We start from the raw sequence: 27,929 nt of genomic DNA, 5'->3' as shown, positions 1-27,929 counted from the left end.
TGGGGATATATTGAAGCAACATCGCAAGACAGCAGTCAGGAAGTTAAAGCTTGGTCGCAAATGGGTCTTCCAAATGGACAATGACCCCAAGCATACTTCCAAAGTTGTGGAAAATGGCGTAAGGACAACAAAGTCAAGGTATTGGAGTGGCCATCACAAAGCCCTGACCTCAATCCTATAGAAAATTTGTGGGCAGAACTGAAAAAGCATGTGCGAGAAAGGAGGCCTACAAACCTGACTCAGTTACACCAGCTCTGTCAAGACGAATGGGCCAAAATTCACCCAACTTATTGTGGGAAGCTTGTGGATTGCTCACTGAAACGTTTGACTCAATTCAAAGGCAATGCTACCAAACACTAATTAAGTATATGTAAACTTCTGACCTACTGGGAATGCGATGAAAGAAATAAAAGGTGAAATAAATCATTCTCTCTACTATTATTCTGACATTTCCCATTCTTAAAATGAAGTGGTGATCCTAACTGACCTAAGACAGGGATTTTTTTACTAGGATTGAATGTCAGGAATTGTAAAAAACTGAGTTTAAATGTATTTGGCTAAGGTGTATGTAAACTTCCGACTTCAACTGTATATAACATACTAATCAGGGGGAATGGGAACCAGGTGTGCGTAATGAGACAAGACTGTCTGGGGTTGGTGGTAAGGAATCCAGTTCAGTGACGCCTAGAAGGCCGGTGACGTAGACCTCCAGAGCTGGTGAATGGAATGAGCAGCAGTACCGGGGGATCCGTGACAAGGATATATATGAAAGCTTAAGAAATATATATTTTTAGCTTTAGACTAGTCCCGGGACACTTGTAAAGCAAAACGGAGAACACAATCGTGTTCGCGAAAGTCTCCCCTTTCTACAGTGGGGTCACATTACTGTAGTTTTAGCTCAAACTGTTCAGACGCTACAGACAAATGTTGGCACACCAGCGTTTACAGAATTCAGATGAGTCCCGTGGGGTTTGTGTAGGTCGTAAAGCAAAACGGAGGACACCATCGTGTTCGTGAGTGTCTCCTCTTTCTATAGAGTGTTCATAATAGTTTGTAAACCATTTGTAACCGTTTGGATGCTACAAACACATGCCTTTTCATGAGAAGACCAATTTTCAGGATGTCTCCAGGTCTAACAAACAGAGCTGTAGCTCTGTCACTTTCCACCGCAGATGCGGAAGGGTGACATAGGCAGATGCGTTGGATTGAGACGCAGCCCATGCAAAAAAAAACACATCTCTAGCTTAAACTGACAGATTTTGACGGGGAATTTTTGTATTATGTTACTTAAATTGACGCACTGGTGTGTCAATAGATTAGGGGGTTTAAGTGCCGGTTTCCTTGACACAGATTAAGCCTCTTAAATTGCCAGTGTAGAAATCCCCTACAATAACCCATGTGTAGCCTACAACATATTCCATTTTATTCACACTTAATTAACAATCAACAAATGTGAATTTGTTTGGCGACAACAATGCTACAGGCAAGACAAATTGTAGGCTATAACATGGGACACAACATTACAGTAACATCTAGATAAATACATTAGCTATATTGTTGAAAGTTGGATACTGCATTTATTTATGTTAGAAATTTGGATCACATGTAGGCCTATGTAATTAGATTGTAAGGATGTAAGGATAAATATGTATTTAAGTTCTAAATAGTCATCCACCCAAAACAGTAAACATGCATTGATAATAACCAATGATAGATGGCTATACTTATGAGCATGTAGTGCCTTTCACTTCCAGAAAAACGGGTCTCACACAATGCTGTGGTCCCGACTTCAAGTTGCAGTTGTTGGTGAGGAGCAACTGGAGAAATTTCCAGACGACTGCAGTCGAAAGTTCATGACCTGTGATCATTTGGTTGTTGTAAAGATGCAGTCGACAAGTAGTTGCAAGTTGGACAATTGTATACCCATAATGCACCACACTTTGAAAGGCGGTGACCAACGTTCGTCAACGTCTTGACAAAACCGATCCACTCGAACGCGCCCAATGTCTTCCATTGAGCCATTTCAGTGTGTTCGACAGGTCATTACAAACATTTTCGGAGTCTTAATGTTAACAGGAAAAAAATTACAGGCACAAGCAAGAGTATGAAAGGGTCCCAGGAGTAAAATGAAAGCAATCAAGTGACAAGTGGATTTTGCACCACTCAAACGCAGAAAATAGATGGCTGAAAATGACATATCTTCAAGTAGGCTGGGCATGCGCGTTGCTACTGAAACTAATAGAGATAACAAGTAATGACGTCTTTTTCTAGGCACTAACTCCGTCATGGTTTCGTTGGAAAAAGCCTGTAGGGAAATTAATTCCGTTTTAGTATGGTTTTTGGATAAATGCCGAAAATAAGATATGTGGTATACACAGGTTTAGGAGATCTTATACATTTTGTTCTATGAGATAATCTTCATCAGCTAACGTCACTTTTTGTGGATTTTGAAGTGTTTGTCATTTTAAAAAATCACATAAAGCACATAAAGGCTTCATAATTCATAAAGGTAATGTTAACTAACTGATATTATCCCATTGAACAAAACGTATAAGATCTCCTAAACCCGTGTTAACTCCAGACCTTATTTTTTGTCGTTTATCCCAAAATCATATTCTTTCCCCATTCATTTTTCCCATAATGGCTGAATAAACCAGACGTTTTTAGGACGACAAGCTGGCGAGCTCTAAACTGAGTGGACTTTTACAGGAAACGAAAGTAAAAGTATGACACAGGATATCGAAACCAAAGCTTTCTAGGTTATTGAATGTTCATTAGATATATTGTCTATACTTTATTTTAAATGCATAGTGGCCCTTTTTTTCCTTGCCATTGATTGTCACAGAACCGCACTTTGTACAGATGTTTTGCATCCATAAAGAACCATCTTACTATTTAGATTATCAGAATACTTGTATGTGTTTTGAAAATGTTTACACAGTTAAAATGTGTATCTTGTAAGCCCTTAAATAATTTTAAAAATACCTATTCTGTTTTGTACATCAGAGTCTATACTTTTCTTTTATTAAAAGGAGCAGTAATCTTGTATGAATGGGATGAGAAGTGAATTGTTTGGACCCGCCTATTAGAGACAACCAGGAAGTAAGAAGAGTGGTGAACTTGCCTGTGTGTAGAGCTCCTGGCATACCGGTTGTGGAAGTGGGTGAGACAACGCACCACAAATACTGTCTGGCAACATGTCTCGACCTAATGGCAAGTACCATGAAGCTATTCATAATAAACTAGCATTAGATAATAGTTAATAATTATATGACTGCCTATGTAACTCATTGATGAGAGAGAGGATTGTGGATTTTAAATGGAAAATATGGAAATATGAAAGACAGACTACTCTCTTTGCTTTCGTCTCGTTACTTTCTCTTTTGCCATTGTGAAATTCAGTTTATTGTATAACTGACAACTATTTTCAAATGAAGGATTGCGTAATACAAAGGTAAATAGATTATATAATACATATCAGAGTCACATTCAGGAATATAAGGCTGACTTTAACCCAGTCATAAATGATTGTAAAGGAAACATCGTAGTTACTGGTAATGACAACTGAGTGAACTGATGAGTCATACACTAAGTGTACAAAACATTAGGAACACCTGCTCTTTCCATGATATTAACTGACCAGGTGAATCCATGTGAAACCTTCCATCAGTGTAGATGAGGGGGAGGAGACAGTTTAAAGAAGGATTTTTAAACCTTAAGGCAATTGAAACATGGATTGTGCATGTATGCCATTCAGAGGGTGATTTGGCAAATGATTTAAGTGCCTTTTATGGTAGAAGGTGCCAGACCCACCGGTTTGAGTGTCAATAACTACAATGCTGCTGGGTTCACGCTCAACAGTTTCCTGTGTGTATAAAGAATGGTCCACCACCCAAAGGACATCCATCCAAGTTGACACAACTGTGGAAGCATTGGAGTCAACATGGGCCAGCATCCCTGTGGAACGTTTTTCAACACCTTGTAGAGTCCATGCCCCAACGAATTGAGGTTGTTCTGAGGGCAAAATGGGTTGCAACTCAATATTAGGAAGGTGTTCCTAATGTTTTGTAAATCAATGAGTCATACATTTAGTCCTTATTTGTTTGTGTGGAAACCTCACACATGAACTCAAGTCTCGTAACTACTGTTGATAGGAGACTTCATAGATGTTGATGCTGTTGTGGCCAGACATAATCTGTTTTCATTGTGGATAGATTACAGATTAGATTAGAAAAGTGTATTAAGTGCCACTCTTCAGTATAACAGCATTTCGCTGTTTGTTCTGAATATATATACTGCTTTAACAGTGTGAAAGAGATGCCTTCTTGGCAAGGTCTCCCTAACATGTATGTCATTTTAGGTACTGGGCAGAGTCAGAAAGATTGGGACCTGCCTGGTAGAAAACTGAAGTCCGTCCCTCAGATTCTCCTGGATCATGCTGACGAGGTCAGAAGGTTGGACCTCCAGAGGAACAAACTGAGACAGCTCAATTGGATCTCCAACCTGGTAAACCTGAGAGAGCTCAACCTCTCCAGGAACGAGCTGGTGGACTTTCCCCTGGAGATGAGATTTTTGAAACATCTGGAGCGGCTCTACATGAACCAGAACAACATCAAGGTCATCCCTGAAGACATCTTCCCTCATCTGGGGAAGCTATCGTTCCTCAAGCTCAGCACCAACCGTCTGGCCAAACTCCCGGTGGACCTGAGTCAATGCCACAGCCTCAGCTACCTCAACCTGTCCCATAACTGCCTGAAGGACCTCCAGGCACTGGTGGGGCTACCTAAACTCAAGGAGCTGTTCGTAGAACGGAATAGCCTGACTGAACTTCCAGCCCAGCTGTTCCAGAAGGGGAACTCGGAGCTGACCCTGTTCAAGGCCGCAGGGAACCCGCTGAGTACCCCCCCAGAGGAGGTGTGTGACGGAGGAGTGAGGGACATTCAGAGCTACTTCGCCATGATGGAGGAGGAAGGCACTGACAAGCACACCACAGCCCGGACAGTCAAAACCATGTTCCTGGGTTCCTCCATGGCTGGAAAGTCCACGCTGTGTCGTAGCTTGACGCATGGGGTGGCTATGAGGGTAGATGAGGAAGACAGAACGGAGGGGATAGAGATCAGTGAGATGGATATGGAGGGGATCCGGTTCCTATTCTGGGACTTCGCAGGGCAGGAAGAATACTACCTGACGCATCACGTCTTCATCACCCCCAGAGCCCTCGTTATCCTCGCTGTTGATTTGGCCAGGTAAACATGTCAGTTGATGGAGATCACTGTGCACAACGTGTTCATTTGTGGGAAACTGACATTTTAAATTCAACTGAGTCTTTTACAGTCTTCTAATATTTTCATCAACAGATAGTTTTGAAGATCATTGATAATGTTTTATTGATAGTACAGTATATTGATGAATATAGTTTGTTGGTTTGACTGACTTGGGCATGACCTTGCCTTACATGTCAAAATGTATCTTTGTAATGTCTCAGCTACAACATGGAAGACCCCCAGTCTTACAAAGAGAAGGTGTATTTCTGGATCAATAACATCCAGCTTCGCGTCCCTGCCTCTGTGGTCTTACTGGTGGGAACTCATTGTGACCAGTGTCAAGACCAAGATGAGGTGATGGAGAAGAAGAGACACATCGAGGAGAATGTTCGAGTCATGCTCAAAGAAAGGAAGGCGGTTTTACAACTACAGCAGAAGAACCTGAAGGGCAATATAGATCCCTCTCTGTTTTCTGAACAGATGAGCGAACTTGACCGGCTTATGGAGTATAATTTACAGGTATCGTGTCGAAATTTGAGTTTTGTAAAGAGTGCTTGCTCTTTGAAATGGCCTAACATTTGATCTACAAGTATATGAATTGGTTTCTAATGTGTTTGCGCAGGTCCTGGAACTTGTACCTATTGACTGCACTATGTATGAGGACGTTGTCAAGCTCAAGGAGCACATTGTGAGGCATATCTTAACAAAGGATACATTCCCATGTGCTGAAAGGACCCTGCCCAAAAGCTACGAAAAAGTTGAGTTAGCCATTCGTGACCTAGTGGAACAAAACCAAATACCCCAACACGGTAAGTTATTTCCAGTAAAAAAAAAAAAAATCCTTATTGAAAGTTAAGGGCTTTTGAATTGTAATTTTATCATTAACTTTCTCAAATTACTGAATTGAAATGAAATCAACTTCAACCCTGTTAATTGCATTTTTAATAATTATATTATCAATACTGACATATGTCCATGTTAGGACAGTCAAACTGTGCTTGTCCTAATATCGGCACAATGAGGTATGTACCGCGTTATAACTCGGTCACATTACTCCAATCAGACGTCCCTTTTCCTCAACACCAGGAATAGTTTCTTTCGATGACCTTCTGAGTGACCTCCTTCTGCACCTTGAGTTGGGCGAGGAGAACGTCCACTCCATCCTACGCTACCTCCATCGCATCGGCATCATCGTGTGGTACGAGGAGATCCCTGCACTGAAGGATAGGGTGTTCGTTCAGCCATCTTTTCTCATCTCACTCTTCAAGGTGAGACCTGAGGGTGACGGAAGGAAAACGTCTGAATTAGTGATCAACGATACCTGGTCCAGGAGAGCTACAGGGGTATGGAGGCTTTTTGCCCCGTATTTGAAAAACCTATACTCTCAATTAGTTGAATCGGGTACTTTTGTGCTGGGCTAGAGCAAGACCTGGTATTTCCTGTCCCTGTAGCTCTCCAGGATCAGGTTAAGTGTGCTTTGAGTACAGTGGTGTTTTTTGGGGGGGGGGTTTGTATCATTTGATTTACACAACATGCCTACCACTTTGAAGATGAAAGATATATTTTTATTGTGAAACAAACAAGAAATAAGCGTGCATAACTATTCACCCCCCCAAAGTCAATACTTTGTATAACCACTTTTTGCAGCAATTACAGCTGCAAGTCTCTTGGGGTATGTCTCTATAAGCTTGGTACATCTAGCCACTGGGATGTTTGCCCATTCTTCAAGGCAAAACTGCCTGCAGCTCCTTCAAGTTGGATGGTTTCCGCTGGTGTACAGAAATCTTTAAGTCATACCACAGATTTTCAATTGGATTGAGGTCTGGGCTTTGACTAGGCCATTCCAAGACATTTAAATGTTTCCCCTTAAACCACTCGAGTGTTGCTTTAGCAGTATGATTAGGGTCATTGTCCTGCTGTAAGGTGAACCTCCGTCCCAGTCTCAAATCTCTGGAAGACTGAAACAGGTTTCCCTCAAGAATTTCCCTGTATTTAGAGCCATCCATCATTCCAGACATAGCGTTTTCCTTGATGGCCAAAAAGCTAAATTTGAGTCTCATCTGACCAGAGTACCTTCTTCCATATGTTTGGAAGTCTCCCTTTCCCCTTTTGGCAAACACCAAACATGCTTATTCTTTTCTGGCCACTCTTTCGTAAAGTCCAGCTCTGTGGAGTGTACGGCTTAAAGTGGTCCTATGGACTAATAAGTCCAATCTCCGCTGTGGAGCTTTGCAGCTCCTTCAGGGTTGTCTTTGGTCTCTTTGTTGTCTCTTTGATTAATACCCTCCTTGCCTGGTCCGTGAGTTTTGGTGGGCGGCCCTCTCTTGGCAGGTTTGTTGTGGTGCCATGTTCTTTCAATTTTTTAATAATGGATTTAATGGTGCTCCGTGGGATGTTCAAAGTCTCTGATATTTTTTTATAACCCAACCCTGTTCTGTACTTCTCCACAACTTTGTCCCTGACATGTTTGGCGATCTCCTTGGTCTTCATGGTGCCGCTTGCTTGGTGGTGTTGCAGACTCTGGGGCCTTTCAGAACAGGTGTATATATACTGAGATCACGTGACAGATTTTGTGACACTTAGATTGCACACAGGTGGACTTTATTTAACTGACTATGTGGCTTCTGAAGGTAATTGGTTGCACCAGATCTTATTTAGGGGCTTCATAGCAAAGGGGGTGAATACATATGCACGCACCACTTTTCCATATTTAATTTTTTTCATTTACTTAACCAATTTGGACTATATTGTGTATGTCCATTACATGAAATCCAAATAAAAATCTATTTAAATGACAGGTTGGAATGCAACAAAATAGGAAAAATGCCATGGGGGTGAATACTTTTGCCAAGCTCTGTAGGCTGCACAATTAAGTAGCAAAGAGAACATGCTCTAATCTATTTGAATTACGGTGTTGTATTTAAAGTCTTCTCCAGTACGGTGTCCATATCAGGACAACATCATATGTCCATGAAAGTTGCGTCAGAGTCACTCTGACTGCTGTCCTAATATGGACACCGTACTCCTATTACCAACATCTCTCCTTTCCCCTAACCCAGACCATCGTGAGACACGACCTGGTCAAGCAGATGGAGGCCATCCCCAGAGACGAGCTGCGGCAAGAGGGCAACCTGTTGGTCCACCGGGGCACGTGGGTGGATGACTTCAAGGAGAAGGGCACCCTGCACAACGCGGCCACACGGATCCTGGTACGCAGAGAACTGAGGCGGCTGCGGATGGACGATGAAGATCTGGTGGAGGAGGTGGTGGGGAGTAAGACTAAGGAGGGGACGCTACTTAGCCTCCTGCAGCACTTTGAGGTCTGTCTCCCGGCTAAGGTGGGTAGTCCCCTGAACCCGGCGGCCCCAGAGTTCAAACCCGGGGAGAAGCAGTGGAAGTCATCCAAATTGGCCAGTGGTCATCTGGACGGAGCATGTCTCTTCCCCAGCTACCTGCAGGACAATCGAATGGTGGTGAAGATGTGGGGAGAAGACAAGCTGGACGATATAAATGTCTGTGTTTACTTTCTACCTGAGATCCCTCATGGCTTCTTCCACAGGTAGCATTGGAATCTAGTCTACCATTTCATTGCCCTGATGTTTCACTTTGATTGTCACAAATGTTCCTAAATAAATATTTATGTGCAGTTTATTATGGTTTTACAAATAAACTATTGATAGATAAAATATGTGGTTGTTTACGACATTTATTTGTATTTCAGGCTGATCATCCAGACGTGCTCCCTGTACCCAATTCACTGGATAGGGAAAGACCACTGCCTGCTCAGCTCTGGAGACAAACTGGTGCTGATGAGAGAGAACAATAAAGATGGAGACAATAAAGATGGAGATCAACACATACAGATCCGCTGCAAGAGACCTAAGACCAGCGGTACAGTATGCTATTCCTCTATTTCCTCTTAATGAGAATATGCGGTAAATTCAATCAGTCTGCATAGTAAGAAAAATGCTCGTGAGGACCAGCTGATCACTTTTAGTTTAAATAATGTCCCATTCTTGGTGTTCAGAAAACTTTCCCAAACCGTCTTATGCAACACTTTGAAGACGTCTTCAAACATTCAAAACATGAAACGGATTTTTTTTTTAATTTGAAGGGCGACTGCGCTTCCTGATTTGGCCTTGTTTTTCATCCATGCTTATTAAGAAATGGCTGACGGCAAATAAGAGGTGTCTTGGGGCGTGGTTTGACGTGAGTGTGTCTTTGGGTGTGTCTTTGCCATTCAATCACAATAAACAAGTGCAGTAGTGAGTATAGCGAGATACGCTAAGCTAGCTTCGCTATGGAGAGAACAACGTTTTGAAGTTGAGAACGTTTTGAAGTTGAGGACTCCCCTCCCGACTGACTCGCCATCTCAAGATAGTCAGCTAATTCAGTTCTACGTGTAGGTTAAAGCCTGAGCTGACCTTGTGTTTACCCAAGCCGGGCTGGGCTCCCGAGTGGCACAGCGGTCTAAGGCACTGCATCTCAGTGCAAGAGGTGTCACTACAGTCCCTGGTTCAAATTCTGGCTGTATCACATCAGTCCCATAGAGCGGAGCACAATTGGCCCAGCGTCGTCGTGCGGGTTTGGCCGGGGTAGGCTGTCATTGTAAATAAGAATTTGACTTGCCAAGTTAAATAAAGGTTAAATAAAAATAAAAAAATAAGCTGAGGGTAGGTACCTAGCATAGCTTGCAGCTGCAGCTGGCTATCCTATCTAGCTGATATTTCTCTGTCAAATCAATTATGGCAAGCGCCAGTGTCTGGAATGTGTTTCTTAATTAAGACACCTGCTCTACAACGCCTTGCTACGAAAGAAGCTTGCGACTTCATTTCAACGTGTAAATACATGTTACAAGGGAAACGATATCAACTGCTGCGAGTTGAATGCCCGCGGTCTTCAGTCAGTTCAGCTGTCCTACAACACAATATTCTAGAACGGCCTCACCTCTTCTAATGTCCACTGTTAGATATTTCCCGTGAGACAAATCCCAGAACTAATGTCCCTACAGGTGTTGGCTAGATGTGGATATTGCACAAACATCACCCAGCTTGAGTGTACATGCAGTACATCAACAACAACACAAATCGATGGATGTGTTTGTGTTCAAGACCAAATATTTTCTATGTAAAAAATCTTATGGATGTTCTTATAAATACATTTTGTCTACACTTTTATTTTATTTATTTTATTTTATTTTAACGTTATTTTACCAGGTAAGTTGACTGAGAACACGTTCTCATTTGCAGCAACGACCTGGGGAATAGTTACAGGGGAGAGGAACAAATCAACCGAACAAATCAAAATCCGTTGTGTTTAGAGTACAACTTCAGCTGTCTAACCAGGACTAGAATGGCATTTCTATGGTCTATTTCCCAAAATGTAATGATTTGGCTGTCTAACACACTAACATGCACAACTCTCTGGGTGAGGTTCTGTCTTCAAGTCTCCAGGGAGTGATGAAGACCCTTTCATTTATGTAATGTATTACATGTGCAGTCGGGCAGGGTTGGGCAGTAGCGAATCCGTTACGTGTAAAGGATTACAAATGATAATAACGGTAACTGTAATCCGTTACGTTACTAGCAAAAATATTGTAATCAGATTACAGCTACTTTTGAAAAACTAGGTGATTACTTCGAGGATTATTTTTCAATTCAGGAAGGATGTTTGCGAAACAACATCTTTGACACTTCTCTGTTTTCTCAATGACGTTCAAATCAACATTGAAAAAAGGAGCAAGTTTTAAGTTTGTTCCAACTGAGCGTGTATGACCACAAGTCAGATACCACTATGATGAAACACCAAATGTGCTTGATGGATCGTGGGAAAAGAGCAGGAATAGTGTTTTGTAGGCTACAGTCCAAGCTATGTCTTCCAATGGTGCGACTGATGTCAGCATCCAAAGATTATCCAATTTGAATAAATGCTTGGAGGTAAGGACGACAGCAGTGGTGTAGTCTATGGCGATACGGATATCACTTAAATTTAGCGTTGATGTGAACCACACTCCTGTGAACCACACTCCTGTGAACCACACTCCTGCTCTCTCATTTAGGTATTTGCGCCTTACGGATTGTGGTTGTTGTGGATGGCTGTTCACAAATCTAAATGTATATTTGAACCCAATAACGGTTGAATTCAAAAGGTTTAAGCTGCCTATCAATCATTGATTTTGAAACCAGTGGACAGCCAGTGAAAAATACGCTCTTGCAACAGCTGAATACTGTAGTGTCGATCCCAGCCTATGGAATAAAAGTGTGGCTTTTATTGCTCAATCTAATTCATGCTGATAAAATAAATGAATTCATAGGCCTAATGAACACATGCTCAAACTCACACATTTTTGATAGACTGAAAGGGGCAATCTGTCGTTGCTACATCCATTTTTGGGACTTATAAATTAATTATGTATATAATTTGATTCCTTAATTTATGAGCTTAGTTCAACTGTCACACTCCACGAGAACCCAAAATATAAGCTTGTGTTTCTCCAATGTTTGTAAACATTGTAAATGTAAACAAACACGGTATAGCCCCAACATGGTTAAAACATACATTTTTTATATCATTTCATCCACAGCTCTGTCTATTCACCTGAGAGTGGTTACATTTCTCAAGGCCCATCCCTCAGCTTTTTACCAAAACAGAGGCGGGGCATCATTTTGTTATTGTTTCATCTGTGGACTATAAAAGTGTCACCAACAAAAAGGTAAACCAAAAAATAGGCCCATAGCAAATGCGGCATATGGCATGACTTTTTCACATGTACTTGTAAATGGCACTTTTCAGTAGTGCTCAAAGCATGCCATTCCATGAGTGCAGCATTTATTTTTCAACTCGAATCAATGAGCCCAATCAGTCCTCCATGACAACAAAATCATAAACAACAGAGTAGGGCTGGCTAATAAATCCTTTGTTTTTGAGTTATGCTCAGGTAAAACAATTTGGCTAATCTATACTTCCATATTTCCAAGTCCTATTCTTGAAGATCAAGGGGTATAACATGTATTGAAATGACTGTAATTCTGAAATATCTTTACATTAAAAACCTAATTCTAACTTCTAACTTTTTGGTATTAGAATATGTAGTAGAAGGTGATGGGTTAGAAGAAGCCTACATAACCAACCCACAAAGTAAAATGTAACAAATGGCCAGCTTTGTAAACTTTAACTTTGATTTTTCCTGCAATACAGTAGATGGCGTTCAATTGGTAACACACATTTTTGTCTTCTTCTAATGCCTCTTAATAGGAAAGTAATCTAAAAGTAACTGAATGTAATCAGATTTGGGTAATCCAAAAGTGTTTGATAATGTTGAAGTGTAACAGTACCATGTAGCATATACCATCGTTCACATAATACTGTGGAAGCAGTGCTCTGCTAATATAACAATGTGCAAATATTACAGTTGTCTTCCATTTTTTATTGTCATTCACAGCCGATACAGATACTGTACCTATAAACATTTTGTTTGGTGGACCTGGGGCTACCTTGCCAAACATGTCAGTTGTCATACACTGCATGTCCAAAAGTATGTGGACACTAATGCCATAAGAGCATTAATGAAGTTGGGCACTGATGTTGAGCAATTAGGCCTGGCTCGCAGTCGGCGTTCCAATTCATCCCAAAGGTGTTCGATGGGTATCAGATCAGGGGTCTGTGCAGGCCAGTCAAGTTCTTCCACACCGATCTCGACAAACCATTTCTGTATGGACCTGAACCCCATCGGGGGGTATTGTCATGCTGAAACAGGAAAGGGCCTTCCCCAAACTGTTGCCACGAAGTTGGAAGCACAGAATCGTCTAAAATACCATTGTATGCTGTAGCGTTTAGATTTCCCTTCACTGGAACTAAGGGGCCTAGTCCGAACCATGAAAAACAGCCCCAGACTATTATTCCTCCTCCACCAAACTTTACAGTTGGCACTATGCATTGAGGCAGGTAGCGTTCTCCTGGTATCTGCCAAACCCAGATTAATCTGTCAGACTGCCAGATGGTGAAGCGTGATGCATCACTCCAGAGAACGCGTTTACACTGCTCCAGAGTCCAATGGCGGCAGGCTTTACACCACTCCAGCTGACACTTGGCGTTGCGCATGGGGATCTTAGGCTTGTGTGTGGCTCCTCGGCCATGGATACTCATTTCATGAAGCTCCCGATGAACAGTTCTTGTGCTGACGTTGCTTCTAAAGGCAGTTTGGAACTCAGTAGTGAGTGTTGCAACCAAGGACAGATGATTTTTACACGCTACGCCCTTCAGCACTCGGCAGTCCTGTTCTGTGAGTTTGTGTGGCCTACCACTTTGCAACTTCGTTGTTGCTCTTAGATGTTTCCACTTCATAATAACAGCACTTACAGTTGACCGGGGCAGCTCTTGCAGGACAGATATTTGATGAACTGACTTGTTGGAAAGGTGGCATCCTATGATAGTGCCACATTGAAAGTCAATGAGCTCTTCAGTAAGGCCATTCAGTAAGGCCAATGTTTGTCTATGGAGATTGCATGGCTGTGTGCTCGATTTTATACACCTGTGTGACTGAAATAGCCAATCCCACTAATTTGAAGGGGTGTCCACATACTCTTGTGTATATATAGTGTGCCTTCCTGTGTGGTGTTAACTTCTTCTTAACAGTGCCAGTAGATCAGCTCCAGGCCCCTCTCGTCACAGATACTGGTCATGAAGGAGCCTGACTTACAGATCTGACCCAGCTCCCATTACAGAGAAAGAGAGGGAGAGAGTGAAAGACTGTCACCATATGATCATGGAAGCCAACAGTAAACACACGGTTGAACACAGCCAATCAGATTATGGTTCACAGCTAATTCACAAGGGACATGTGCCAGCATGGCACTAACTAGTTGACATTACTAACCCAGGCCCAGGAGTAGTCCATTGGATAAGGGGAACCTTACAACATACAAGACACAAACACACACAGTACTAATTACATTATCAATGGTAGTTATTTCCTCCATTATTCTGAAACGGGACTGGTGTCTGATCATTGCCTCCTTATCTGTTGAGCTTTTATCATTATTTTGTCCCTAGAAAATACACATGTAGAAAATACGCCCTCAAATGCTAGCTAGTTTGATTATTTAGCAGGGATCTTACAGTAGCTAGTCAGTTTAAATAGTTGAATGGTGAAGTCAATGTGCTTGGTGTACATGTCCTGGAAAAGTTGACAGATCTTGTAACTATTAACTTTGATAGAAAACGTCGCTAAATAGATAGAATCTTGAAACCGTGGAGAGCGAAACACCTATCCATTTACAGGTAGATTACCCTGATTTTAATTATTTAGTGATTTCGCAGTTTACATAATTATTCATGGCTCTACCAACTCCAGGAGAAGCCTTTTTCAAATCATGCAAGAAAAATTATTTCACTTTATTTGGAATGGCAAACCAGGTAACGTTAAACAAGATTATTTATATAACAAACATGAGTTTGGAGGGTTAAAACTATTCAATATTAAGGCAATTAAACCTCTCTTTAAGCCTCCATTGTACCGAAATTGTACCTAAATCCAAACTGGTCTTCCAACAAGCTACTAAGAAAAGCCCATCCTATGTTTAAGAGTGGGCCTTTTTGCAGATTAAAATCCTCACATTTTGGATTGACAATGGATCCTCTTGACAATGGATCCTCCTTTTTAAATGAAGTCATTGGCTACAATTTAAATGTCATCCTCCAGAAAAGACCGATCTAATATTAAAGGCAATTAATATGGCTAATCTCCAATGTACTGATAGAGAAAAAAACAAGTGTTTCTTAGGAAAATTGTACAAGAAGAGGATAATATTTATGAAGTACGGTAAAATTGTCATACAAGCAACTAAGAACAGTGTATGGAGTTGTATGCGCAAAACAAAATTATAACCAACTCATAAAAGTCTAAAGTTCTGCCATAAAATTGGAAGAGACAATTACTTTAAGAAGAAATTAATCAATTAGTCTGTCTGCCACCCATTAAAATCAAATCATGGCTTAAAATTATTAGTATGAATTGAAAAATGTATCTGTCTCACTTAGTCAAAAGGTTTGACAGATTTACGTATAAAATTCAAGTCAGTTGGGAACAGGTCTTTGATGTCCCAATACCCCGGCATTGGGATTATAAACTGATATATAAAACAACAATTGACACATCAATCCATTAGTTTCAATATATATGATTATGGTATGTAAAATACTTGCTATAAACAGAATCAATACAGCATCTTTTTCTGGTACTGTCCATCGGTGGCTCGCTTTTGGAGTCAGGTCCCAGGAATGGTTGTTATGTCATAATATCAGAGTTCAGATGGACCTGCAAACTGTATTGCCAGGAGATCTGAAAAAGCACGACCAATCAATGGGAAATATCATCATACTCTTGGGTAAAGTGTTTATTTTTAGGGCAACTGGTAGAAGTGTTACAAATAGGGAGGTTCAGGACCCTCATAAGACATCACAGTAAAATGGAGGGATGTATTGCAAAAAGGAAAATGGCATTATACTGGGAAAGATGGGTTAATCTGTGAATATCGGAGGGTTGGAGTTAAAAATCCAAATGGCATTATACTGGGAAAGATGGCTTAATCTGTGGACATCAGCAGGTTGGAGTTAAACTCAGAATGAATGGTGGATTGGCCGCTGTGGGTGAAAATCCAACACTTGCAGATAGAGGAAATTAGGTATTAGGAACTCCTTCACCCGCTTTGCCTTCAGAACAGACTCAATTCGTCGGGGCATGGACTCTACAAGGTGTCGAAAGCATTCCACAGGGATGCTGGCCCATGTTGACTCCAATGCTTCCCACAGTTGTGTCAAATTGGATGGATGTCCTTTGGGTGGTGGACAAGTCCTGATACACACGGGAAACTTTTGAGTGTGAAAAACCCAGCAGCATTGCAGTTCTTGACAAACTCAAACCAATATGCCTGGCACCTATTACCATACCCCGTTCAAAGACACTTCAATCTTTTGTCTTGCCCATTCACCCTATGAACGACACACACACACACATACACACACACACACACACACACAATACATGTCTCAAGGTTCATTTTTTTTTTTTACCTGTCTCCTCCTTCATCTTCACTGATTGAAGTGGATTTAACAAGTGACATCAATAAGGGATCATAGCTTTCACCTTGTCAGTCTATGTCATGGAAAGAGCAGGTGTTCCTAATGATGTGTACACTCAATGTACCGTATGTTTAATTTAAATACACGTACCGTATTTGTGAGCGGAAATAGCTGTAAGTAGCAGTAGAAGTATTGTTGTCCATTCGTTTACTCCAATCAGAGGAGGGATGGTAGGGTTAGAGAAAATAAATTATGAAGAAAACATTTAATAAAATAAGGGGGATTAGAAATAATTTCCAACCGTTACATTGATAGAACCCCTGGAATACTACAGTTGATCTACGAGTTTTATTATTATTGTCAGTAAGCTGGCAACATGTATCACACATGTCGTTAGGTTTGCTTGATTATGAGCTAACGTTACCTAGCAGGAATCAAACCTGTCTTCATGTGTACCGCTAATCGGCCTCACATTACACATTAGGGAGAGGCTATGTATTTAGCTAGTTACATCAAAGTATCATCGCGGCATAGCCAATCAAATACTGACATCTAGCTAGCTCTAAACAAAACGTAGCAATTTACCAACAACATTCCAGTCTCAGGATTGACGGTAAACAGCCCAAGTAGAAGCTAGTTGGATGTAATCCATATTCTAAACTGCTCAAAATTGTTGAACAACTTTATGGAAACCCATTTTTTACTAGAATAGCTATTTCCCAAGTTCTTTTTACGTGACCTGGTGCCCAGGGTTTGCTCTATTTTTACCATTCCATTGGTCCTCCTAAGAAGAGGTCTTCAGCCGCCTGGGGCACCGAGCCATGGAAAGCGAACTCGCCCAGTCTTCTCACAGAAAACACTGCACCACAATGTGTTAATAGGCAAAATAGGACATGAATTGTTCACAGAATTGTAATACAAACGAAACCCTCAAGTACAGTAAGTCATGTCGCGGTCACTAACCCAATTCCATTTTGGATGAGACTTCATAACCAAAATTATCCTATTTACACTTTGTAGTCAATTTGGAAACTATCATAAATGTTTCTGACTCATATCGATGCCATGGACCGTTTTCAAAAAGAGAAGTTGGTTTTCAAGGGCAGATGACATTTGAGCTCAAACTATGTAGTTATGCTATGAAAGCAAAATATTTAGTCCTAATGAGGAAAAACATTTTAAAAGTAGTCACTAATGTGTTGTAAACAATTTCATCTCGTTGACATCAGCATATTTGTCTTTTTCCAGAAGAGTTCCGTCGTTCTTGGGATCTCTTCCTGTCGGTGATGACAAAGCTAGCGGTGCTGTCTAGACAGTGGCCTGGCCTATCCCAACATGTCCACACCCCCTGTAAGGAGAAAGGTTGCACAGCCTACTTCGTCTGGAGAGACTGGCAGGACCTCCCAAACTCAGACATATATGACCTGTAAGCCAAATGTCTCTAACGTAATTGTTACTTGTCTATTTGTCAATGCACAACTTTACTGTCATTATATTATTGCACTTATCTCAAACGATAATGATTTTGTTTCTCTATCAATACACTATTAAAATACTATTAAAACTGAAGTGTGTGTGTTGGAACAGTGTGCAGGAGGAAAAACAACTCTGCAGAAATGGACACACGCGACGGACCGAGTTGCTTTTCCCAAAAGGTACCGTATGTTTTTAATCTTAAAGTAAGAGGGATTACCTACCGTTTACAATTAATACTTCCCATTCAAATTCTGTGTTTTTTTTAGATCCTGTTGTGAACAAATCAAAAGGACAATGACCAGAACCTAGAAAGTGGAACTTCATTAGCGGGAGATGGTTTCTCTTTCAGTGATGTCTCCAAGTTGACTATCTTACTATCAAAACATTTTTCTTATATGCAACATCAAAATCTTCACTCCTTACAGTTTGGGTTTAGGCTCGAGGTCTCATTTATAGATAAAAGTGCACAGAGGGAGCAACCATATTCATGTTTCTCTCTCAATATTATGAAAAGATAACTTTTTATATCCTACCACAGGGCAGCGCTCTTGATCCATTCTGATAAAAGAATACTGATGTACAGCTACACAAAACTTCATTGCAGTCCAGATATCCACTTTTTGATGCCTTATCCTGATGCCAAATAAATAATTTCAAGCCCCTGACATGACATAATCCTTTTTATTTGTAATGTATTTTATTTATTTATTCAATACTCCATTCCAGATGTAGAATGTAATGGGTTACTTGATATCCAATTCATGAATTCAGAGTGCTGAACGTTTTCTATGAGGATTGTACAATTCAACAGTTTGACTTCCATTAATTTCAGAACTGAAATGAAATGGAGTTGACCCAAACCCTGGCTATAATGTTTTTATACTGAAGGAATTCTCTGTATGTTCTATCCTGGGGGAGTGGTGCACCTAACTGAATTACTGTGACTTCAGAAGGTATGCACGCCCCTTGACCTTTTCCACATTTTGTTGTATTACAACCTGAATTTAAAATGGATTACATTTAGATTTTGTGTCACTGGTTTACACACAATATCCCATAATGTCAAAGTGGAATTATGTTTTTGACATTTTTACAAATTAATAAAAATGAAAAGCCAAATCTATGGTTGTATAATTTTACACTTGTTTTTACGCCACAGTCCTTCAATCCCGGAACTTTGTTTTTTTTGTTTTTCAAAATGCCTTAAGTCAATAAGTATTCAACCCCTTTGTTATGGCAAGCCTAAATTAGTTCAGGAGTAAAAATGTGCTTCACATGTTACATAATAAGTTTTTTTATTTTTTTTATTTTTATTTTACCAGGTAAGTTGACTGAGAACACATTCTCATTTGCAGCAACGACCTGGGGAATAGTTACAGAGGAGGGGGATGAATGAGCCAATTGTAAAATGGGGATTATTAGGTGCCATGATGGTTTAAGGGCCAGATTGGGAATTTAGCCAGGACACCGGGGTTAACACCCCTACTCTTACGATAAGTGCCATGGGATCTTTAATGACCTCAGAGAGTCAGGACACCCGTTTAACGTCCCATCCGAAAGACGGCACCCTACACAGGGTGCAATCACTGCCCTGGGGCATTGGGATATATATATTTTTTTTTTTTAGACCAGAGGAAAGAGTACCTCCTACTGGCCCTCCAACACCACTTCCAGCAGCATCTGGCCTCCCATCCAGGGACTGACCAGGACCAACCCTGCTTAGCTTCAGAAGCAAGCCAGCAGTGGTATGCAGGGTGGTATGCTGCTGGACAAGTTGCATGGACTCTGTGTGCATTAATAGTTTTTAACACGATTTTTGAATGACTACCTCATCTCTGTACCCCACACATACAATTATCTGTAAGGTCCCTCAGTCGAGCAGTGATTTTCAAACACTGATTCAACCACAAAGACCAGGGATGTTTTCCAATGCCTCGCAAATAAGGGCACTTATTCAAAAATATGCATCCTGTTTGCAATAAGTAAAGCTAAGTACAGGCAAATCCTAGAGGAAATCCTGATTCAGTCTGCTTTCTAAAAGACACTGGGAGATAACTTCACCTTTTAGCAGTGGAGGAAAAAGTACCTGTTTGTCATACTTGAGTAAAAGTAAAGATGAGTCAAAGTGAAAGTCACCCAGTAAAATACTACATGAGTAAAAGTATTTGGTTTTAAATCATATACTTGAGTATTCAAAGTAAATGTAAAAGTATAAATCATTTCACATTCATTATATTACGCAAACCAGACAGAACTATTTTCTTTCTTTTTTTTAACGGATAGCCAGGGGCACACTCCAACATAATTTACAAACAAAGGATTTGTGTTGAGAGAATCTGCCAGATAAGAGGCAGTAGGGATAACCAGGGATGTTCTCTTTAAGTGTCACGGCTTTCATAATCCTCGGACGAGGAGAGGCGACACGGATCGGACAAATACGCAGAGTGGCTAGTTTCGATAGTGATTTAATAATTAACAAAAACAATATGAGATACAAAATAACTACCGTGACTGTCCTGTGTGGCGGAACACTGACACAAGAACAAACACCCACAAAACACACGTGAAACCCCGGCTGCCTTAGTATGATTCTCAATCAGGGACAACGATTGACAGCTGCCTCTGATTGAGAATCATACCAGGCCGAACACAAAACCCCAACATAGAAAATCACACATAGACAGCCCACCCCAACTCACGCCCTGACCAACTAAATAAATACAAGAAAAAGGAAAAACAGGTCAGGAACGTGACATTAGGTGTGTGAATTTGACAATTTTCCTGTCCTGCTTAAGCATTGGAAATGTAGTACTTTTGGGTGTCAGGGAAAATGTATGGAGTAAAAAGTTGTTGTTTTTTCTTTAGGAATGTAGTGAAGTAAAAGTTGTCAAAAATCTAAATAGTAAAAAAAAGTACAGATAAACAAAAAATGACTTAAATAATACTTTTAAATATTTTTAGATAAGTACTTTGCACCATTGCCTTTTAGCAGGACAATAACCTAAAAGACAAGGCCAAATATACAGTTGAAGTTGGAAGTTTACATACACCTGAGCCAAATATATTTAAACTCAGTTTTTCACAATTCCTGACATTTTAATCCTAGTCTAAATTCCCTGTCGTAGGTCAGTTACGATCACAACTTTATTTTAAGAATGTGAAATGTCAATAATAGTAGAGTGATTTATTTCAGCTTTTATTTCTTTCATCACATTCCCAGTGGGTCAGAAGTTTACATACACTCAATTAGTATTTGGTAGCATTGCCTTTAAATTGTTTAACTTCAGTCAAACGTTTCGGGTAGCCTTCCGCAAGCTTCCCACAATAAGTTCAATGAATTTTGGCTCATTCTTTCTGACAGAGCTGGTGTAACTGAGTCAGGTTTGTAGGCCTCCTTGCTCGCGCACGCTTTTTCAGTTCTGCCCACAAATTTTCTATAGGATTGAGGTCAGGGCTTTGTGATGGCCACTCCAATACCTTGACTTTGTTGTCCTTAAGCCATTTTGCCACAACTTTGGAAGTATGCTTGGGGTCATTGTCCATTTGGAAGACACATTTGCGACCAAGCTTTAACTTCCTGACTGCTGTCTTGAGATGTTGCTTCAAAATATGCACATAATTTTCCTTCCTCGTGATGCCATCTATTTTGTGAAGTGCACCAGACCCTCCTGCAGCAAAGCACCCCCACAACATGATGCTGCCACCCCCGTGTTTCACGGTTGGGATGGTGTTCTTCGGCTTGCAAGCCTTCCCCTTTTTCCTCCAAACATAACGATGGTCATTATGGCCAAATAGTTCTATTTTTGTTTCATCAGACCAGAGGACATTTCTCCAAAAGGTATGATCTTTGTTCCCATGTGCAGTTGCAAACCGTAGTCTGGCTTTTTGTGGCGGTTTTGGAGCAGTGGCTTCTTCTTTGCTGAGAGGCCTTTCGGGTTATGTCGATGTAGGACTTGTTTTACTGTGGATATAGATATACGTTTCCTCCAGCATCTTCACAAGGTTCTTTGCTGTTGTTCTGGGATTGATTTGCACTTTTTGCACCAAAGTACGTTCATCTCTAGGAGACAGAACGCCTCTTCATCCTGAGCGGTATGACAGCTGCGTGGTCCCATGGTGTTTATATCTGCATACTATTGTTTGTACAGATGAACGTGGTACCTTCAGGTGCTTGGAAATATTTCCCAAGGATGAACCAGACTGGTGGAGGTCTACAATTTTTTTCCCATTTTCCCATGATGTCAAGCAAAGAGGCACTTTGTTTGAAGGTAGCCCTTGAAATACATCCACAGGTACACCTCCAATTGACTCAAATGATGTCAATTAGCCTATCAGAAGCTTCTAGAGCCATGATATAATTTTCTGGAATTTTCCAAGCTGTTTAAAGGCACAGTCAACTTAGTGTATGTAAACTTCTGACCCACTGGAATTGTGATACAGTGAATTATAAGTGAAATATCTGTCTGTAAACAATTGTTGGAAAAATGACTTGTGTCATGCACAAAGTAGATGTCCTAACCGACTTGCCAAAACTATAGTTTGTTAAAAAATACATTTGTGGAGTTGTTGAAAAAAAGTTTTAATGACTCCAACCTAAGTGTATGTAAACTTTCGACTTCAACTGTACACTGGTGTTGCTTACCAAGATGACATTGAATGTTCCTGAGTGGCCTAGTTACGGCTTTCACTTAAAACGACTTGAAAATCTATGGCAAGACTTGAAAATGGCTGTCTCACAATGATCAACAATCAACTTGACAGAGCTTGAAGAATTTTTAAAAGTGCAAATATTGTACAATCCAAGTGTGCAAAGCTCTAGGAGACATACCCAGAAAGACTCAGAGCTGTAATTGTTGCTAAAGGTGATTCTAACATGTATTGTGTGAATACTTATGTAAATGGATATTTCTGTATTTCATTATCAATACATTTGCAAACATTTCTAAAAACATGTTTTCACTCTGTCACTATGTAGTATTGTGTGTAAATGGGTGAGAGAAAAAACGAACAATTTAATCCATTTTGAATTCACGCTGTAACACAACAAAATGTGGAATAAGTCAAGGGGTATGACTACTTTCTTGAAGGCACTGTCTGTCACATTTCTCTTTTCTCATTCCTCTTTCCTAATTTCCCCTTTGACCTGCTAAATGCCAATTTCCATCAGCCAGTTACCTCGGACCCACTTGTGTCCAACTGCAACAGAGAGACAAAGAAAGTGTGAGAGAGAGGGTAGATGAATGAATGTGAAAACATCTGGGAGGTTGCTACAAGTAGAAGTTATCAACAGCCCAGTGCAGTCAAAAACGTGATTTTCCTGTGATATCTATATATATATATAATTATATATAATTTCCACACTATGAGGTTGGAATAATACTGTGAAATTGTGAAAATGATAATCATGCCCTTTTTGTAAAAGCTGTTTGAAAAGACCATTTGAAATGTCAAGCTGTTTTGGTGGGATGGAGTTTTCGCCTAGCTGGTGACATAACCAGGTGGTATATTTTTAATAGACCATTAAGAAAGAGAGTTCCAAACTTCTTTGCCAATAACAGCTAGTTTTCCCATTCCCACTCAGACAGAGTGGACAGACATCACTCCCAGACAGAGTTAAATTATTGCTTGAGAAATTGCTCTTTGCTTAGAAGCTATTTTTGTTTCTTTTGACCATCAATGTACTTAATTGTTACACAGATATTTTTTTTTACCAATAATGTACTTAATTGTTACCCAGAAATGATTTGATATTGAGATAAAATCATCTGCATTAAACCTTTTAATGGGCTTTGTGTGTGTGTGTGTGTGTGTGTATGTGTGTGTGTGTGTGTGTGTGTGTGTGTGTGTGTGTGTGTGTGTGTGTGTGTGTGTGTGTGTGTGTGTGTGTGTGTGTGTGCGCACATGCACTTTGTCACGTTCTGACCTTTATTTTCCCTTGTTTTGTCTTTATTTAGTATGGTCAGGGCGTGATTTGGGGTGGGCAGTCTATGTTATTTGTTTCTATGTTTAGGTTTGTTCATTTAGCCTGATATGGTTCTCAATCAGAGGCAGGTGTTTTGCATTGTCTCTGATTGGGAGCCATATTTAGGTTGCCTGTTTTCACTGTTGGTTTGTGGGTGTTTGTCTTCCGTGTCAGTGTTTGTTGCCACACGGGACTGTTTCGGTTAGTTATTTTGTATTGTGGCTTATTTTCGTGGATTATATTAAAACATGGAAACTTACCACTCTGCGTATTGGTCCTCCGATCCTTCTCGCCTCTCCTCGTCAGATGAGGAGGAAGAGATAGATAGCCGTTACACACTTGTGTGAGAGAGAGGTGTGTAGGCAGAGGGGTCATTCCCATAGGGGGAACAGGGGTAAGTGCACCCTCAGATTTGTTCTGTTTAAAATATAAAGTTAGTTTTTTTTCTCTGTAATACTACTAGCCACTTAACAATTTTATGAAGTTGGCTTTAGTTAGCCTAAATAGGATCCCAATCTCCCAACTTCATAACTAGCTACTAAGAAACCATTTTAGGCTATCAATCAAGGTACAAGTAGCTAGCTTGTCTTACTATCTTAGCTGGCATGCCTGCTGGCAAGGTTGGTAGACTTCAGAAAAGCAAGTAATAACTACATGTAGCAGAGATGCATATTTATTTTCTTAAAAAATAAGAACCACCAGTCAGGAGGATGCAGACAGCTCAAGAGTTTTGCTTAAATATGCAGAAAAATATGAATATTTTTTTACATGGAATTAAGCATAATGATTATGGCTCTAGATTGCAGGGAAATCTGTTTCAGGTGTTTAAAAAATGCTAAAATCTCCAATTTCCACCTATCAGCCATCCAGACTTACTTTGTGCCCCCTTAGATTTTTGGGGTGCTCGACACCCCTATGTGTAAGGGTGAACGAGTACAGGAGTGACTGTGAAAAGGCAAGGAACTACCACTTAAGTGGGACACATCTTTTTCAGGACTAGGACTTAACTAAGGTGTTTTAGCCAGACAAATGACCATCATTAACTACCATTGACCACAATCCCAAGTGATTCATGCAGGTGTTGAACACAAACATATTTTCTTTGGTCCACAGTATCACTCTAAGGTCAGATACTGCATACAAGACTTGTTTTAATCTACTATAACATTTACATTTGTATTTCCTTTGGGACGAGGGGAAGGTCATGGTAGGTGGCTGTAGAACAAGCCAAATGCAGAGCCAGTGGGTTTTAGGATGAAGACTTACCATTGTCTACTGACTCTAAACTCTGCCATAGATCTGTTCTCGTTGGCTTCTCTTTCTCTTTTATACAGATTTCTGTGTGCCCCACATAGTCTCACAGTTTAAAATTAGGTCTGCCTCCACTGTGTAGGAGTGCAAGGACAGTGACATGCAGATTGCTACAGTAAAACTCCTGGAGTGAAGGTGTCAATCCTGTGCAATGTCTTATCGGATACACTGTTACAGATAGAAGTGAGCATTGCACTGGCACATACAAGTTTTCATACACATAAATGGACCCCGTTCAGTGAACTTCGGTACAACATACTATGGGGAGTCGCACTCTCGCGACTTCAGTTGAAGGAACTGAAATCACCAATGAAATCTGGGCCTCTCTGGAAGCCCCGCCTTTCACAGGTGATAAGTTCAGATGCATTCCTTCAAATATTCCACTCTTCACCTCGGTGTAAACAGGAACGATTCACACTGCTTAAAAACAAGTTGAACAGGAGACTGTCTTACGTTGTACTAAACTGTCCCTTAGTGGTTGAGTATGCTCACCCCCTGGACATTGTGTGCTAAGGTTTGCATGAATCTCCTAAGTTTTCTAATGACAAACAGTTGTTCTTCGGATTGCTTGGCCTGGCTATAGCAATAAGTAAGATGACTAGCGCGACTGACAGATTCTCCCGTTTGTTGTGTTGTCCAGTTGAAGTCGGAAGTTTACATACACCTTAGCCAAATACATTTAAATTCAGTTTTTCACAATTCCTGACATTTAATCCTAATAATCCCTGTTTTAGGTCAGTTAGGATCACCACTTTATGTTGAGAATGTGAAATGTCAGAATAATAGTAGAGAATGATTTATTTCAGCTTTTATTTCTTTCTTCACTTTCCCAGTGCGTCATAAGTTTACATACACTCAATTAGTATTTGGTAGCATTGCCTTTAAATTGTTTAACTTGGGTCAAACGTTTCGGGTAGCCTTCCACAAGCTTCCCACAGTAAGTTGGGTGAATTTTGGCCCATTCCTCCTGACAGAGCTGGTGTAACTGAGTCAGGTTTGGAAGCCTCCTTGCTCGCACATGCTTTTTCAGTTCTGCCCACACATTTTCTATGGGATTGAGGTCAGGGCTTTGTTATGGCCACTCCAATACCTTGACTTTGTTGTCCATCATCAGACCAGAGCACATTTCGACAAAAAGAATGATCTTTGTCCCCATGTGCAGTTGCAAAACGTAGTCTGGCTTTTTTATGGCGGTTTTGGAGCAATTTTTCTTCCTTACTGAGCGGCCTTTCAGGTTATGTCAATATAGGACTCGTTTTACTGTGGATATAGAAACCTTTGTACCTGTTTCCTCCAGCATCTTCACAAGGTCCTTTGCTGTTGTTCTGGGATTGATTTGCACTTTTCGCACAAGTACGATCATCTATAGGAGACAGAACACGTCTCATTAACTGAGCGGTATGACGGCTGCGTGGTCCCATGGTGTTTATACTTGCGTACTATTGTTTGTACAGATGAACGTTGTACCTTCAGGCATTTGGAAATTGCTCCCAAGGATGAACCAGGCTTGTGAAGGTCTACTATTTTTTTTCTGAGGTCTTGGCTGATTTCTTTTGATTTTGCCATGATGTCAAGCAAAGAGGCACTGAGTTTGAATGTAGGTCTTGAAATACATCCACAGGTACACCTCCAATTGACTCAAATGATGTCGAATTAGCTTATGGCCAGCAATTCATCTTGCATTCCTAGTTTTAATTGTTTATTTACGTGGCTGTTAGCTGCCCAGTCAAACTCATTTAATCAGCAGTTTAATAAGGGGGTTGGCTAAAGAACAACAATGCTGGGTGGGGATCCTAAAGCTTACTAAAAGTTCTACGGAGACGCAAGATTCGGAGCGTAGCAAAGTGTTGTAATGTCTTTTTTCGTCACTAAGAGGGTGGCTCCTTATAATAGACTCTGGCATTCAACATACTTTTTTACTACCTGAAAAGACATGCCTCATCATTCCTTCCACAGCCGTGGGGGCAATGTTGTCGCTTGGTTCCTTGATATGATCTATATAATTTGCTTTGATAACCAAATATAATCTCAGGGACTGTTCAAACAGTAAACGAAGAACCCACTCAAAAAGCTATTTTGTTTAGAAGTAAAAACTAGTGATTACAACCTATTGTGAAATGGTAGAACCTGCCCACTAGCTAGCCATGTGCTTTTTTCTCCATGACTAAAACATGAGGATGTTCTATTTTTAGCTGATATGGGAATGAATACACAAGCAGCAATCCAACTGGGATAATGTCTTAGGTTACACCGGCAACTGTAAAAATATTAGGTAGGGCATATTATTTATTATTAATCTGATTATGTCACATGGATATGTGGGAAGCTAAAAAGGCTAGCTAGCGTGTTATGTTTTTGCCAGGCTAAAACCAGATAGCCAGGCTGCTAGCTAGATACTGCCATAGACTTTAAACCAGTATATATTGATAGCGCTGATGTCATCCACGTATTGATATGAAAAACTCCTGACGCCACATGAAGCCAGAATTTTAAGTGTGCCATAAAGCTGAATAAGGGTGAATGGCACAAAAAAAATGCTAAGGATCATGGTGAATGTAGCTGTAACTAGCAAAGGATCATGGTCGATGTAGTCGTTTTCATCCTGCCTGAGAGCCTCCTCATAGCCTGCCGGTCTGATATTTGTCTGTGTCAGCACGTGGTCCTGTGTGATGACAAATGTAGTAGTCAGAATGGATCACTATTGAATTAAATAGATGTGTAACAAACTTTAAAATAATTCACCGTGGGGATGGAACTTGATCATAATAAACTAAAGTTAGAGCCCAAAACAGCCGCCTAAACATTTTTTTGTTTGGCCATTCTGGCAATCGTAATTT

The 27,929-nt window shown here is 40.5% G+C and overlaps 1 protein-coding gene across 1 annotated transcript; it reads left to right on the top strand.

The window, feature by feature from the left end:
- The first annotated feature begins 2,027 nt into the window (after nucleotides 1–2,027).
- si:ch211-210p4.6 (malignant fibrous histiocytoma-amplified sequence 1 homolog) lies at nucleotides 2,028–18,938 on the top strand. Its single transcript, XM_055920632.1, has 11 exons — nucleotides 2,028–2,205; nucleotides 3,033–3,213; nucleotides 4,361–5,246; nucleotides 5,486–5,783; nucleotides 5,887–6,073; nucleotides 6,351–6,532; nucleotides 8,324–8,823; nucleotides 8,986–9,155; nucleotides 17,592–17,769; nucleotides 17,931–17,998; nucleotides 18,086–18,938. Exons 2-11 carry the CDS (start codon nucleotides 3,198–3,200, stop codon nucleotides 18,115–18,117), a joined length of 2,517 nt encoding a protein of 838 aa, XP_055776607.1. The 5' UTR covers nucleotides 2,028–2,205; nucleotides 3,033–3,197; the 3' UTR covers nucleotides 18,118–18,938.
- The last annotated feature ends 8,991 nt before the right edge of the window (nucleotides 18,939–27,929 follow it).

The sequence above is a fragment of the Salvelinus fontinalis genome, chromosome 4 (genome assembly GCF_029448725.1).
Source record: "Salvelinus fontinalis isolate EN_2023a chromosome 4, ASM2944872v1, whole genome shotgun sequence".
Taxonomy (NCBI): Eukaryota; Metazoa; Chordata; class Actinopteri; order Salmoniformes; family Salmonidae; genus Salvelinus; species Salvelinus fontinalis.
Note: the sequence above shows the minus strand (reverse complement) of the source record. Positions and strands in the feature narration are given on the sequence as shown.

What these genes read in the sequence shown, in the direction of transcription:
- si:ch211-210p4.6 (XM_055920632.1), top strand. An exon ending in TTATGGAGTATAATTTACAG is followed by an intron (nt 5,784 to 5,886) that starts GTATCGTGTCGA and finishes GTGTTTGCGCAG; the next exon opens with GTCCTGGAACTTGTACCTAT. An exon ending in AAACCAAATACCCCAACACG is followed by an intron (nt 6,074 to 6,350) that starts GTAAGTTATTTC and finishes CCTCAACACCAG; the next exon opens with GAATAGTTTCTTTCGATGAC.